Below are 16,732 nucleotides of genomic sequence, written 5' to 3'. Positions count from 1 at the left end.
CAACCCCTATCCGCGAACAAGCCCTTAACCCTGGTGCAGGTAAAATCTAGAGGTGTATTTGGCTGTATTGTATAATCTTAGTAGTGTGTGTTCTTGCACCGTTTGATCTAAGAAAGAAATCATGCCTACTTTCTCAATGTCATTTTACAACGCTTTAATCAATTTGTTAATATCCGTCTGGTGGAAGTGTGTCCGCAAATAAACCATTATAAATATTGAGTGCATGAAAAAATAATGAAAATTAGACTTGAAATTGAATCTACCCATTACCCATCTGAAATGCTTGTGCATTATAATAATTTCCATTTGCCGGTCAATCTGGCATGAACACTTTAGACATTACTTAAATGCAAGGGTATGTGTCCCTGGTTACATAACATGATAAAATGTGCTTGGTTTTCTAAAAATAAATGTTCATAAATTAAGTTACAAGTACTCATTTTAAACCGTTTATAAATGACAGCATACCTTAAACATATTATTTCATTTTCTGTGGTCTTGTTAAAATACATTAGCTGCTCTGGACATTTTTATGTTTCTGTAAAAGTATGGCAGCACTAGATGTAATGTAAGATATGTATTTTGTCTTAGAATCAGGCGACCGAATCAATAGTACTCACATATTAATGTAATACCGTTTCTCAGGACTGCCGCTGGGTGCCACGTTTCCAGGACTATCACTCCCAAAACTGTCCTGTGGTTGAGCTGGGACATTAACCACTTAAGACCCGGACCTTTAGGCAGCTAAAGGACCCGGCCAGTTTTTGCGATTCGGCACTGTGTCGCTTTAACTGACAATTGCGTGGTCGTGCAACGTGGCTCCCAAACAAAATTGGTGTCCTTTTTTCCCCACAAATAGAGCTTTCTTTTGGTGGTATTTGATCACCTCTGCGTTTTTTTTTTTTCGCGCTATAAACAAAAATAGAGCGACAATTTTGAAAAAAATTATATATTTTTTACTATAATAAATATCCCCCAAAAATATATATAAAAAAATTTTTTTCCCTCAGTTTAGGCCGATGCGTATTCTTCTACCTATTTTTGGTAAAAAAAAAAACGCAATAAGCGTTTATCGGTTGGTTTGCGCAAAATTTATAGCGTTTACAAAATAGGGGATAGTTTTATTGCATTTTTTAAAAAAAAAAAAAATTTTTTACTACTAATGGCGGAGATCAGCGGGGGTTTTTTTTTTTTTTTTTCATGACTGCGACATTATGGCGGAAACTTCGGACAATTTTGACACATTTTACATACAGCTCTCCCCGTTCTTCAGCTCCGGGGACCGATCGCGGGACTCCAGCGGCGATCGGGTCCCCGCGGTCACGGAGCTTCGAACCGGGGCGCGCGCCCGCGACCCACGGCTGGGCACTTAAAGAGGACGTACCTGTACGTGCTTGTGCCCAGCTGTGCTATTCTGCCGATGTATATGTGCAGGAGGCGGTCCTTAAGTGGTTAAAGTTGTTTTTTTATTTTATGGTTGTGTGACTTTATGGTACATTTGCATGCAGGCAAATGAATCGATGTGTTTAAATAATGAAGTCGAATGCAGCTAAATACACAGATTAAATACTGTGATTATGAACAATTTTACCTGTGAAAAAATAATGTGCAATCCTGTACATCCAGGCTGGTGATCCACACAACCCTATCACACTGCAACACCCGGAAAATAACTTCACAATTTCCTGGGTCAGTCTTAAGCCTTGTACACACGTTCAGATTTTCTGCAGGCAAAGCGTAGGACTTTTGTCCGAAGGGCGTTGGCAAGGAATTTGTCTTGCATAAAAATGGCAAAGAATTGTCGGCCAACAAACATGAAACTGCGTGTTTTTTCAGCTCTTTAGCGCCACCCTTTGGGCATCTTCTGCTAATGTTGTGTTTGCATGGTTAGCATTGCTTCCGAGCATGCGTGTTTGTACTTCTGTACACACGATCAGATAATCCGACAGCACACATTTGTTGTCGGAAAATTGACAGCATGCCATCCAACGTTTGTTGTCGGAAAATCTGACAACAATTGTCTGATGGAGCGTACAAACGGTCCGATTTTCCGACAAAAGCCTGTCATCACTCAATTCCCATCGGAAAATCTGATCGTGTGTACAAGGCTTTAGGCCTCTTTCCAACAGGGTGGATCCGCTTTGATGGACTTGGTTTGTTCAGCGGAGATCGCTCCAGGGATTGCTGAGCAGGCGGATGATAGGTCCGTCTTAGCTCACTGTACAGAGACGGACCTGTCAGAGCCCTGCTGTTCTCTATGGGGAGAGCGGATGAAAATGAACCGCCTGTCTGTTTTCCATCCCGCTAGACGGATGGGGAACGTATCACAATACGTCTGTTTTCAGTGGATCTTGCCGGATCGGATGCCAGGCCGGTGTCAGCGGACACATATCCGCTGACATCCGCCTCCCCATAGAAGTCAATGAGTGGCCTGAAAAAATTTCTATGTACCATATATTGCACACACATTTTCTTCACTGTGCATTTGGCTGCTTGCTGGGAGTACAACTTTTATCAAATGTCTACAGAGAATTTTCATATTTTGTAACGCAAGATTTTTTTTTTTTGGCAAAAAATATGATCTCTCATGTTTAAAATCCTTATGTTGAACATAAACAGTTTTGCTTTTAGTTACTTTCCTTGATTCTGTGGATTTTAGATCTCAGTAATGTTCTCTTGTTTGGAGCCTGCATTGATGGAGTAGTGCTCAGAGATAAGTAAGTATTGTGAAGTTTATTCTTTAAAGCGGTATTAAACCCAAAAGCAAACATTTTTATTGCAGCTTACCAATTCTGAGATGCGGTAGTTGCATTTGTTTTCTTTTTTAGGCTTTCTTTCCTTTTTCATCTGGTGATCCAGCCAGTAAGCTCACCTGCAGATGTAGCAGCTACAGGGCCAAGACGAACAATTTACCACTGACAGGGGAGCGTACAGCGATCAATTTTTATTTATTTATGTAAAACCTTTTATCCCAAAAGTAAAAATCTGTTGCTGTAACCGTTTATTAGGTGTTAGCTGGAGTTTGGCTTCAATTTAATAGTGTATGTAAATCTGCTAGTATATCTATCGCTTCTCTCCCTCCAGACTAGCAAGGTTGTTGTCCAAAGATGCCCCCCATGCTTGTTTTATCCAGATTGGGGGCACTAAAAAACATGAGTTATCTTACAGGGGCGGATCTCCAGGTGGGGGGAAAAAAAGCCTAAAAAAGGAAACTAATGCAGGCACTACATTTAAAGATAGTTAAGCTGCAATATATTACATTTTTATTAATTTATTATCAACTTGCGCAGCTCTTGGCATATGAATTGTACATTCACATTGGTCCCTGCCTTCAAAATGTTGAAAGATTAGGGTAGGAAGGAAGATGGTTGGGTCCTTTTTAACATGATTTACAAGAGGGCAAAATGTATAGGCTTGGGGGGGAAAAAAATGTAAGGGCTCCTTGAAAGAACCAATTGTCCTCTGATTCCTGTTCCCTCGCAACTACTACGGTCACCCTTCTATGCTCCCTCACTCACATCTTTAATCACTGCCTCTCTAGTGGCACATTCCCTTCCCCTCTAAAGCATGCACAGATCACTCCCATACTTAAAAAGCCCTCACTGGACCCCACCAACCTGAACAACTTAAAGCGAAGGTTCCGCCCCAATTTTTTTTTTTTTAAAAGCCAGCAGCTACAAATACTGCAGCTGCTGACTTTTAAAATATGGACACTTACCTGTCCAGTGCGCCCAAGATGTCGGCAGCCGAGGACAAGCAATAGCTCATCCCTCTGCTGCACCCGCCGCCATTCTTGGTGAGGGAATCGGGAAGTGAAGTGTTGCGGCTTCACTGCCCGGTTCCCTACTGCGCATGCGCGAGTAGCGCGGCTCGCCGTCACTGGTCCCCGCTCTCTCCTGGCAAGTGTTTCCCAGAAGACAGCGGGGGCTGCGGGTAGGGGCGTGGCTGCCGCAGTAGTGTATTTCCAGAAGTGGGTGCAAATACCTGGACTATCTTGGACAGGTATCTGCACCCCCCTCCCCCTGAAAGGTGCCAAATGTGACATCGGAGGGGGGGTGAGGGTTCCGAAAAGTGGAAGTTCCATTTTTGGGTGGGACTCCACTTTAAGACCTTACTCGTTGGCCCCACTTACCTCAAAATTTGTAGAACTCTTAGGGCCAGATTCACGTAGAAGTGCGGCGGCGTAACGTATCGTAGATACGTTACACCGCCGCAAGTTTTCATCGCAAGTGCCTGATTCACAAAGCACTTGCAATGAAAACCTACGCTGGCGGCCTCCGGCATAAGCCCGCGTAATTTAAAGGGGCGTGTGCCATTTAAATTAGGCGCGATCCCGCGCCGGACCTACTGCGCATGCTCCGTTTCGAAATTACCGCCGTGCTTTGCGCGAAGTAACATCATTTTTTCGAACTGCGACGTGCGTAGCGTACTTCCGTATTCCCGGACGTCTTGCGCAAACGACGTGAATTTTTAAATTTCAACGCGGGAACGACGGCCATACTTTATACAGCACATACGTGTGCTGTGTAAAGTTAGGGCACCCAAAACGACGACTAAATTTGCGACGGGAAACTAGACTATCAGCGACGTAGCGAACGCGAAAAACCGTTGTGGATCGCCGTAACTCCTAATTTGCATACCCGACGCTGGAATACGACGCAAACTCCCCCCCAGCGGCGGCCGCGGTACTGCATCCTAAGATCCGACAGTGTAAAACAATTACACCTGTCGGATCTTAGGGATATCTATGCGTAACTGATTCTATGAATCAGTCGCATAGATACTCTGAGAGATACGACTGAGTATCTGAGATACTCCGTCGTATCTCCTTTGTAAATCTGGCCCTTAGTCTACAACGTCTTGGCTCCTACCTCGTTGAAAATAACAATGTTGACCTCTTAGTCAGCTTTTTTCCTCGCATCACTCCACAGAAACTGCTTTACTAAAACTCATTAACGATTTATTAACTACTAAAACAAATTGTCACTACTCCGTACACCTACTACCTCTCTGTGGCCTTTGATAGTTTTGACCACCCGGTCCTTCTGAATAAACTCAGTTTCCTTGACCTCCAAGATTCTGCTCTATCCTGGTTCTCCTCCTACCTATCACAACTCCTCCTCTTCATTGCCTCTTTCTGTGGGGGTCCCCCAAGGCTCTGATTTTGGACCCCTTCTCTTCGCTATCTACACCTCCTCCCTTGGTCACTTGATAACCTCCCACGGCTTCCAATACCATCTATACGCTGATGACATCCAAATCTTATTAGAGGGTTGGATGATGTTGCAGTATTCAAAGCAAAAGTGATGAAGGCATAAACTGTACCTTTCATAGTCTCTTGCTGTGGAAGCAGAAGAAACTGGTTGGTGGCTTGTGCAGATATATTCAGTATGACATCTAGGACTTGTTTCTTGCAGGTTTGGAGATGCGGTAAAGGGAACTCTTGTAGTAGGGGCCCTCTCTTGGCCTTCCCCTTGGGTCATAGTGATTGGATCATTTTTTTCTACCTGTGGAGCTGGACTACAGAGCTTGACGGGGGCCCCACGCCTGCTTCAGGCCATTGCCAAAGATGGAATCATCCCTTTCCTGAGGGTAACATCTGAATGACATGAAAAATTTTGATATTTTTTGATACTGTACCTAGAGGAAAAATAGATTTACATGTGAAAGGTGGACAATAACATTTTTATCTTTTTTTTTTTTTTCTTTTACAAAAACAGGTATTTGGTCATGGAAAGAGTAACGGGGAACCTACTTGGGCATTGTTGCTTACAGCTGGAATTGCTGAGTTGGGGATTCTCATTGCTTCTTTGGATTTGGTCGCACCAATCCTGTCCATGTATGTAATTTAATTAACTGCAATTCGAGTGATTTCATATATATTTGGTACAAATAATTTTTGGGGGGATATACAACTGCACAATTCAAAGTGGGTACCATTAGCCTTTCTAAGTAGTTTGTAGTTTTCAATGTATTGTTTTTAGCACCGTACAATAGCACACCAGCAGATTGGTCTACTCACTAACTTTCATGTTCATTACTTTTTTAATATTTACAAATAATTTACATTGTGAAACATATATATTAATAGATAATCAAAATAAAAATATGATAAAAGTTTACATTTGACAATAGATTTAACTATGCGAGTGCATTTGTAGAATGTGCATTTATTGGAATCAAGGTAAGGTTGGACAGTTGCTGGTTGATTCTTTACATTGCTATTATATATATTTTTTTGTTATAAAGTCTATGAAATATTGGTTCATAGTTTCTTTTTTTGTTCACTTATGTATACATTGGCTTCCTGAATCATCCACAGTTTTTCTTCCAGATTATTTGACAAAGTTGGTCATTTTAAAGTTAAAAGTTGTTTTTTTTGTGGACATACACTTAAGTACAGTATTTATTCGAGTATAACGCGCACCCGTGTATAACGCGCACCCCTAATTTTCAATAAAAAATCGGTATAAAATCATTGTAATTGCCAAAAATCATTTATGTCCAGCCATGCCCCCTGTATGTCCAGCCATGCCCCCTGTCTGTCCAGCCATGCCCCCTGTCTGTCCAGCCATGCCCCCTGTCTGTCCAGCCATGCCCCCTGTCTGTCCAGCCATGCCCCCTGTCTGTCCAGCCATGCCCCCTGTCTGTCCAGCCATGCCCCCGTATGTCCAGCCATGTCCCCTTACCTTTAATCACGCGGCGCGCGGGAACATTACAGACAGCGTTCGTTTGAACAGCTGTTTTCCCTGCCACGCATAGACACTCCCCCTTGCTCGCGATTGGACAGATCCGTCCAAGGGGGAGTGTCTACGCGCGGCAGGGAAAACGGCTATTCAAACGAAAGCTGTCTAATGTTCCCCCGCGCCGCGTGATTAACGTTGTAGCGGCGTTGGTGGCTTCGGTGGCGGCGGCGGTAGCAGCGGCGTGTGCGGCGGCGGTAGCGGCGGGGGGGACAAAGTCCTCGAGTATAACGCGCACCCAAACTTTGATCTTTTTTTTGGGTATAAAATTTTGCGCGTTATACTCGAATAAATACGGTATGCGTAATTTACATACAATTCCCCTATTTATTCCTTCTAGTATGTCTGTTGGATTTTGGGGTATGCCATTCTTTTTATTAGTGGCTGTGTTCTGTTGTGCAGACACTGTAATTCATTCTGACATCCATTCTGTTTGTATGACTTCACACCTACTAGGTCTAGGACAGTGATGGCAAACTTTGGCGCCCCAGATGTTTTGGAACTACATTTTCCATGATGCTCAACTACACTGCAGAGTGCATGAGCATCATGGGGAAAAATAGTTCCAAAACATCTGGGGTGCCAAAGTTTCGCCATCACTGGTCTAGGATAACAGATGTGACTTCACTGTTCAGTCATATTACACTGACCTTCATGGGTCTTAGGCCTTGTACACACGGGCAAACATGTCCGCTGAAAACGGTCCGCCGTACCGTTTTCAGCAGACATGCCCGCCCGGAGATTTCTGTATGATGGCTGTACACACCATCATACAGAAATGAGAGACAATCCGCGCGGACAGACATCGCAGTGTCGTGTTTGCGCCGTCGCCGCGACGATGACGCGGCGACGCTGAAAGGTCAATGCTTCCACGCATGCGTCAAAGTCATTTGACGCATGTGAGGGATGGCGGCCGCTCGGACATGTACGGTAAGTCTGTACAGATGACCGAACATGTCCGACGGACAGGATTCCAGCGGGCATGTTTCTAAGCAAGTTTAGAAACATTTGTCCGCTCGAAAACGGTCTGGCGGGCAAATGTACGCTGGAATCCTGTCAGACCGGCCGTACACACATGTTCGGTCGTGTGTACGGGGCCTTAAAGGTAAAAAAAAATCCCTAAATAGCTTCCTTTACCTTAGTGCAGTCCTCCTTCACTTACCTCATCTTTCCATTTTGCTTTTAAATGTCCTTATTTCTCCACACAGTAATGCAAGGCTTTCTCCCTGGTTTGGAGAAAGCCTCTTGAGGGGGGAGGGGGTGAGCAGGCAAGTCAGGACACTCCCTACTTTGCAGATAGAGAAAGGAGCTGTGTGTTAGTGGGCATCCTGGAAGAAAAGCACCAGGAAGAAAGCCTCGCATTACGGTGTGTAGTTATAGACAGAAGAACAGGAAGTGAGGATTTCTCAGAAGAAATAAGGACATTTAAAAGAAAAATGGAAGGATGAGATAAGTGAAGAAGGACTGCACTAAGGTAAAGGAAGCTATTTGGGGATTTTTTTTTTACCTTTACAACCCCTTTAAGAGAAGTCATTGCTGCATTTGTTCTCATCTCTCTGCTCACCACTGTCTATCACACTGAAAAGAATGGCAAGCTGTTACTCTACATTTTAATTTAAATATAGCTCTAATAAGTTTTTTTATCAGGAAGGATACAAGTCTCCGCACAGTTTTAATAGGCAACCATTTTAAAACAGAAATTAGTACACCAAATGAAAGCAAGAGCTGAAATTAAACTCTAGAAATAATCGGGTACCGCAGAGTTCTGAAAAGGGCCAAATATTATTAAAATGTATCTAAACCCAAGGACAAAAAAATTGTAGGCTTCTTTTCACTTCACTTTACTTTCAACTGATGATCCTGCCAGTAGCACACTTCTTTTTCCGGGGTAATAACACTCGCTCACTGTAATATGAAAGAGCAGCGTTGTCCCATTTTAGTGCTGGTTCACACCAGAAGCAGTTCTGTTCAGTCTTGTGCGCTTTCCTTCTGCACAAAATGCATGCACAGCGTTTTCCATGTATTCCTATGGCTCTAGTTCACACCATGCAGTCAGTTTCCAGTCAGTTTCTGCAGCGGAAACTGACTGCATGGTGTGAACTAGAGCCATTGGAATACATGAAAAACACTGTGCATGCATTTTTAGTGCAGAAAAAAAGCGCACGGAACTGCGTCTGGTGTGAACTAGCACTTGCAGGGTTTCCAAACCAGGGTTCCTCCAGCGGTTGCTAGGGGTTCCTTGAGCAATTTCTGCTTCTCAGATAAGTTCCCACTGACACCATTGATCCTTTTTAGCTATCTGTAATGGGGTCAGTCCTTCTTAAGACCACAAGTGTAGGGAGCATTCTTCCCACAGACCATCACACTAATGTATCGTGTTGTAGATCTAGTAATTTTTTTAGCAGGGGTTCCCTGAGACTGGAAAGGCTTCTTTAGTGTGTTAGGAATACAGAATGCCTTCCTCTCTCATCATATGAATAACATAAAGAAAGGTGTACTGCAGTTCACGGAGGAGAGCTTTACAGGACTGATAACACTGCCTGATATTTTAGTGCAGTGAGTGAAAAGGATGTACAAAGTTATTGGATTTCTGGCAGGATCAGTGGGTATTTGTGTCCTTTTATTGAACATATAAAACAAAGCACTTTCGGTTGTATATTTAACAGGCCAAAATGGAACAAATAAGGGAAGTTCATTTTTAGGGTTTGCATAAACTACAACTCTTAGTAATAGCTGATCATATTTTACAGTACAGTACCTTTAATTCTGATGCATCTTTATCCATCTTTCCTTTGTCTTTAACAAATTGCGTACCCTAGGCTCAATTCTCACAAGCTATCACCCCAGGATATGTACACTTACTTATAAAAAGTGACAGTTATTTTCAGCTGGCTCCAATCAGATTTGAAAATTACAGTCACATGACTTAAAATTAAAGAGCCTTATACTTATGTAAAAGTATTTTTGAATTAAGCCTAATGTGTTACAATATACAGTATAGTTTACAGATGCTGAAGCCTGTTTTGTCTAGACCCTATCCATGCCTCAGTCTCTTGTTCCTTCTTCATAGGTTTTTCCTGATGTGCTACCTTTTTGTGAACTTGGCTTGTGGGTTACAGACTCTTCTCCGTTCTCCGAACTGGCGGCCTCGTTTCCAGTATTACCACTGGTAAGTTCCACCATCATATCTTTCAACCTTTGTTTGATTTTAAAGGAGTTGTAAAGGCAGAATGTTTTTTTTATCTTAATGCATTAAGATAAAAACTGTTCTGTGTGTAGCAGCCTCCCCAGCACCCTCTAATACTTACCTGAGCCTCATCTCTCTCCAGCAATGTCCACGAGTGTCCTAGCCATCTGGGACTCTCCCCCTGATTTCCTGAGACACAGCAGAGGTGCCATTGGCTCCCACGGCTGTCACTCAAAGTCAGCCAATTAGGGAATGGGGTGGGTGGGGCCAGGTCAGGGCTCAGTGTCTGAATGGTCTCGGCTCAGGTGCACCTTGCTATGGGGGCACTCAACAGGAAGGCGGGGTCAGAAGAGCCGAAGAGGAACCTGAGAAGAGGAGGATCCAAGGTGCCCTGTGCAAAACCAACTGCACAGAGGAGGCAATTATAAAATGTTTGTTATTTTTTATTTATTTTTAAACAAGAATTTACAATCACTTTTGTTTTTGTTTTATTTTAAAGTGATAGTAAAGCTTGCTTCGAGTCCCTCGCTGGCGCTCCTGGCTCCTCTCCCTCGAGCAGTGCCCCCAGAGAAAGCCACTTTCCCTGGGGGCACCACTGCATGCTCGTTCCCGAACCTATTTTTTATGCATTCATAAGACACATAGAGCCACGGCTCTGCCCCCCCGCTTTCTCCTCGTTGGCTCACTGGCTGTGATTGACAGCAATGGACACCTACTGCTGTCTCAGCCATTGAGGATAGGGAGTCCCGGGACAGCCGAGCCTCTCGTGCACATCGCTGGATCAAGAGGGGGCTCGGGTGAGTATTAGGAGCTGCACACAGAAGGTTTTTACCTTCATGCATAGAATGGATGAAGGTAAAAAAACCTTCAGCCTTTACAACCACTTTAAGTTTTATATATATATATATATATATATATATATATATATATATATATATATATATATATATATATATATATATATATATATATATATATATATATATTTTTTTTTTCTATTTCTATTCTTTTGCTTGTTTCTTACTTATTTAAAGTTTGCATGAATTTACATTACCATGCATAGTTCATAATTAATGCTGAGAACTCAAGTAGTTCTGAGTTTGAACGTTTTGGTTGCAAAAATAGGTGTAATAATAGAATAACCCAAAATAGTAAAACCTTAGTCCACCTCAAACACCTAATTCTTTCCTCATGTGAACCGATGGACTCTCTAATGCTTGAAGTGGAATTAAAGTCATTTGAAGACTTACCTTCACCTCTTGTCCTGGTGACAAATCTAACATTTTGGATTTCCCTTTGCTTTCTCTGACAGTGACATTGGTTACAAGTACGAGTACAAGTATAAATGACTACCTCCAGCTATGAAATAAACCCTCAGTGTATGAAAATCCTATTTAAAAAAACTGTAAATGCTTTTGTTTCGTCTGTTTCAAAATGCACTGGACAAAAGCACATATGACATGTTTTGTATGTTTTAAAGCTGAAGTGCTTTTCAAGCGCATTTGCACTAAAAAAAACTCCTGAAAACTGCTTCCCATTCATTTCAATGGATGCTTTCACACTGGGGCGGTGCACTGGTGGGGCAGTGCAATAAGTCATTGCAAGCAGCATCTTTGGGGCATGTTTGGAGAGCTTTGAAAACGCCCCTGTCCATTGAAATGAATGGGAGGTGCTTCAAAAGCGCCGCAAAATGGCTTTTTTTTTTTTTTTATGTCACTTTGTCAGATGACCTTTTACATTTTTTTTTTAAAAGCGCGCCGCAAAAGCACCCCAAAAACTCCTGACGTTTTATGGGCAGTTTTTGAGTGCCTTAGTGTGAGTGGGGTCTTAATAAAAACATTGACCAATTAATCTAACCCTTTCCAACTTTATCCAGAACTAAAAAAAAATTGCTTTAAATACGCCTTAACCTAACCCTGAAGCTTGACACTTTATGGTAACCGAAAAAACTTACTCTGACAACTCACAAAAATGTCACCTTAATCCCTGACCTTGCCCATACCTAACCCTAAAGAATGACAATGCTGACACCTTGAAGTCCATACTAGTTCGTCTCGCCAAAAATAACAGATTATCCTGTGCTGGGATTGATGCCAAAACCACCTGGACTCTACTCTAGAAACAAACCGCATCATATGGTTGGTAGCAAGAGTGACTGATTCATATATATATATATATTTTTTTTTTTATAATTATAAGTTATTTGTATGCAGAATTTAATTATTTTTGTGTATACCGTTTTTTGTTAATTGTTGCCTTCTGTGCTTGTTTGTATTACAGGACATTATCATTCTTAGGGATGGCTCTTTGCTTAGCCTTAATGTTCATATCATCTTGGTATTATGCCCTTATTTCCATGGTGATTGCTGGAATGATCTACAAGTACATAGAATATCATGGGTGAGCAAATATGATATGCATTGTCTTTAGACTGATACAGTCATTGCCAAAAATATTGGCACCCCCTGCATTTCTGTCAGATAATGTACCACTTTGCCAGGAAAATTGTTGCAACTACAAATATTTAGGCATTGTCATGTTTATTCATTTTGTTTGTATTGGTATGGCACATAGTGGAAAAACAAAAAGCCAAATATGACACATTGCACGCAAAAATTCCAAAACCAGACTGGACAAAATTTTTGCCACCTTCTCAAAATTGTAAGAAATAATTGCAAGAAATAATTGCATTCCAAGTATGTGATGCTCCTGTAATTTGTAATTGACCTCACTTGTATCAACTGGTGTTGACAATCTAAAAATCACACCAGCAACCAGTTAAAATGGTGAAAAATTTACTCAACGTTTCTGTTGTGTGTCTGTGTGTCACACGGAGCATGGAAAAGAGAGCAGCAAAGAATTGTCTGAGAATTTGAGAACAAAAATTGTGGAAAAGCATCGACAATGTCAAGGGTACAAGTCAATCTTCACTGTGTGAAACGTTGTTGAAGTTTACAGCCTATGGCACTGTAGCTAATCTCTCTGGATGTGGAGGAAAGACAAAAAAATAACAGTGTTGTCAAAATTTACTTGAGGAATGCAAAATTATTTTGGGAGAATGTGCTGTGGCCAGACGAACACAATTACGGCTTTTTGGTAAAACCCATTATTCTGTTTTCAGATAAAGAAATTAGGCCTTTAACCACTTCCTTCCCACCCATAGACATATGACGTCCGCAGGAGGGATCTCCCATCCTAAGCGCGTCATATGGCGTCCTGTAAACGCACAGATCAACGTCCTGTCAGGTGAGAGGAGATCGATCGTGTGTTTCCAGTACAGAGGAACACCGATTGGTCCCCTCCCCCTACAGTTAGAATCACTCCCTAGGTAACACAGTTAACCCCTTGATCGCCCCCTAGTGTTAACCCCTTCCCTGCCAGTGACATACAGTAATCAGTGCATTTTTAAAGCACTAATCGCTGTATAAATATGAATGGTCCAAAAATAGTGTCAAAAGTGTCCGATATGTCCGCCGCAATGTCATAGTCACAATAAAAATCGCAGATCGCCGCCATTACTATTAAAATATAAAGAAAATGGCATAAATCTATCCCTTATTTTGTAGACACTATAACTTTTGCCCAAACCAATAAATATACACTTATTGCGATTTATTTATTTTATTTATATATGTAGAAAAATACATATCTGCCTAAAAAAATTTTTTTTTTTTTAATTGGGATATTTATTATAGCAAAAAGTAAAAAATATATTGTGTTTTTTTTTTCAAACTTGTCACTTTTCTTTTGTTTATAGCACAAAAAATTAAAACCGCACAGGTGAGCAAATACCACCAAAAGAAAGCTTTATTTGTGGGGAAAAAAATGGTAAACATTCATTTAGGTACAGTGTAGCATGACCGTGCAATTGTCATTCAAAGTACGACAGTGCTGAAAACTGAAAATTGGCCTGGGCAGAAAGGGGGTGAAAATGCGCTGTATTGAAGTGGTTAAAGAAAAGAATACAGTCAAACATGGTGGAGGTTCACTGATGTTTTGGGGTTACTTTACTGCTTAAGGCACTGAATGTCTTGACAGTGTGCATGGCATTATGACATCGGAAGACTACCAAAGAATTCCGGGGTGCTATGTAGGGCCCCCGTGTCAGAAAGTTGGGTCTCCATCAGAGGCACCCAGAAATGGTTTAAGAGAAAGTGCTGGAGAGTACTGAACTGGCCAGCATCAAGTCCATATCTAAATCCTATAGAGCACCTGTGGAAAGATCTCAAAACAGCGGTTGGGAAAAGGAACCCTTCCAATCTGAGACCTGGAGCAGTTGGCCAAAAAGTGGTCCACAATTCTAGTAGAGAGGTATAAGAAACTCATTGATGGTTACAGGAAGTAATTGATCTCAGTTATTTTATACAAGGGGTGTGCTACCAAATATTAAATTGAGGGTGCTAATCATTTTTGTCTGGTCCATTTTTGGAGTTTTACATGGAATGTGTCAGATTTGGCTTTTTGTTTCTCAACTTTTTTGTGTCATACCAATACAAAGAAAATAAATTAAACATGAAAATGCCTAAACATTTTATGGGCGAAGTTCATGGGTGCCAGTATTTTTGCCTATGACTGCACCTTTGCCTGTAATGCATTTTTACTGTACAGCTTTTACTTACTAGCTGATGTTTTTTGTCTCTTACTTTTTTCTACAGAGCGGAAAAAGAATGGGGAGATGGGATCAGAGGTCTTTCTCTGAGTGCTGCACGCTTTGCTTTACTTAGACTGGAAGAGGGACCTCCACACACTAAAAACTGGAGGTAATGCTAGCCAACCATTTTATGTTAATAATGTGTGTTTATGATTTCTTGTATCATTTATGCCTTTTTTTCCCTACTACCTAGGCCACAGCTCCTTGTTATGGTAAAACTGGATTCCGATCTACATGTATCGCAGCCACACCTCCTTTCCTTTGCATCCCAATTGAAAGCTGGGAAAGGCCTAACTCTTGTTGGGTCTGTTTTGATTGGGGATTACCTGGAGAATTATGCAGAAGCTCTGGCAGCAGAGCAGGTATGGTTACAGTATTACATATTTTGCAATGCATGTCTGTGCATATCAGTCAAACGATTTCATAACTAAGCAATTTAGCAGTTAATCTATCTAACAGAAGTGCAGACCGTTATAATCAATATGGTTCTTCAGTGGAAAGGTTTACACCGCATTTGCCCTTATGTCCATTTCCTTTGGGTCGGGGAGTACTTCTCTCCAGTTTCTCCTAAACTCAGCCTTTCCCTCTTATGCTGTGGATCAGGTCTCTTAGCAGACCATATTGTCAGCCATTGAGCATCAGGTAGTTCCCAGCCTAATTGGCCTTCTAGTTCTGGAGCTGACAAGGTCTTCTCTCCAAACCTTAAGGAAGATCGTGTCATGGGACAGCACTCTTCTGCGCTGCATTCTGCAGTTCCAGATCAGGTAGGTCTCCCATTATCATGGGATCTTTGTTGGGTCAAATTTATTTTGGACAACTTAGAAGTATTGTCATACCTTTAGTAGGAGGCAGTTTGGAATCTGACTTGGATAAAATGTTGTGTTTTCACACTGCTTTCTCCGAGCCATTCAAATGCAATTACTGCTTACTTTTGGAAATAGGGGAACAATTTACGCACTAAGGTGTGTTGTATATCCTACATGGTATCTCTTCACCAATGTCTAAGACTTTTTTTCACTGGTAGATTTGTAAGTTTAAGAGGAAAGGACCTTCTGGCAATTTTCTTTGTTTTTCTATTACCCAGGCAAATATTCTTTGCCATTTTGAAAAGACTCCTAATGGTTGCTCCACAGATTATGATGCATCGTTGAATTTGTGGAGAATCTCTAGCCTTGTAACTCAGGTTTGGACATGTTCATGTTCTTTTTGGGAAGGTTTCTCTTTGGGCTTACTCCAGGGACAATTGTTTCTTCTTACAGAAAGGTGAGCTTTGTCCTCAGCCTTATCAGATCTGTATTTTCCCTTTTTTAAGTTTTTGATGAGGGGAGCTAACTTTTATTTCCTGCCTAATGCTTATATAGGAAACCTTAATCTACCTAACCCCAAGTGGGCAGGCTGGCTCTGTGGGATTGATTGTTCTGCAAGGGGCTTCAGCGACCACTGTTATTCTCCTTGGAGATACCTCTGACCAAATCATCTGGTCTTCCTGGATAGCCCTTTCCTTGGTGTGTTGTAGGTCTGCCTTGGTAATCATTCCAAACATGCACCCCCTTTTTCTCTCTTGGTCCTTATGGTCAAGTAAGTTGTGGTCTAGAGACTTATTTGATCTAGGGAGATTCTGTTTTTTTATTACTGGGACATCCTTTTTAGTTCTTGAAGAGGAATTACCATATTGACCATGCTCTAGGCTGTGTGTCCTTTTCTGCTGGGAGGTTTTCTTCTTAAATTAATGCTTCAGGTGGATCAGGTACATCAGTTTCCTGCTATGGCTTATGTTTATGATCATGCTCTTGGTACTGCCTGCTACTATATGAGGCACACTGGGAATAGGAGGGGTTATCTGCCAGTCTACATATTTTTTTGTTTGCCAGTGTACAACCCTTCTCCTTATTGACCATGCTTTAGGCTGCAAGTTTTTTCTTCAGGGAGGTTTTTTTTCATTTAATGCTTCAGGTGGATCAGGTACATCAGTTTCCTGCTATGGCATACGTTTCAGGGTTCTCTCCCAAGTTTGGTCATTCCACGGTAGTAGTATTCTCTAGTTCTTCTGGCATCATGTTTAGTTCTTATGCTAACTTACCACCTGGTCTTTCCTTTCCTACATATTGTAGAGTTTAGCAACATCTGGTGCCAGCTTCAAGTGTTGGTTCT

At 41.7% G+C, this 16,732-nt stretch overlaps 1 protein-coding gene across 6 annotated transcripts in view; it reads left to right on the top strand.

Moving 5' to 3' along the window:
• SLC12A6 (solute carrier family 12 member 6) overlaps window positions 1-16,732 on the top strand; it is a 110,923-nt gene that overhangs the window by 60,875 nt on the left and 33,316 nt on the right. For all 6 annotated transcript variants that reach the window (XM_040352753.1, XM_040352733.1, XM_040352724.1 and 3 more), the window contains 7 exons: window positions 2,660-2,717; window positions 5,418-5,592; window positions 5,721-5,839; window positions 9,814-9,912; window positions 12,211-12,330; window positions 14,586-14,690; window positions 14,775-14,943. In XM_040352753.1, the coding sequence (XP_040208687.1) occupies window positions 2,660-2,717; window positions 5,418-5,592; window positions 5,721-5,839; window positions 9,814-9,912; window positions 12,211-12,330; window positions 14,586-14,690; window positions 14,775-14,943 (845 nt within the window). The remainder of the gene's footprint in view (window positions 1-2,659; window positions 2,718-5,417; window positions 5,593-5,720; window positions 5,840-9,813; window positions 9,913-12,210; window positions 12,331-14,585; window positions 14,691-14,774; window positions 14,944-16,732) is intronic.

This window comes from Rana temporaria, chromosome 1 (genome assembly GCF_905171775.1).
Source record: "Rana temporaria chromosome 1, aRanTem1.1, whole genome shotgun sequence".
Taxonomy (NCBI): Eukaryota; Metazoa; Chordata; class Amphibia; order Anura; family Ranidae; genus Rana; species Rana temporaria.
This window is presented reverse-complemented; position numbering and strand designations above follow the sequence as displayed.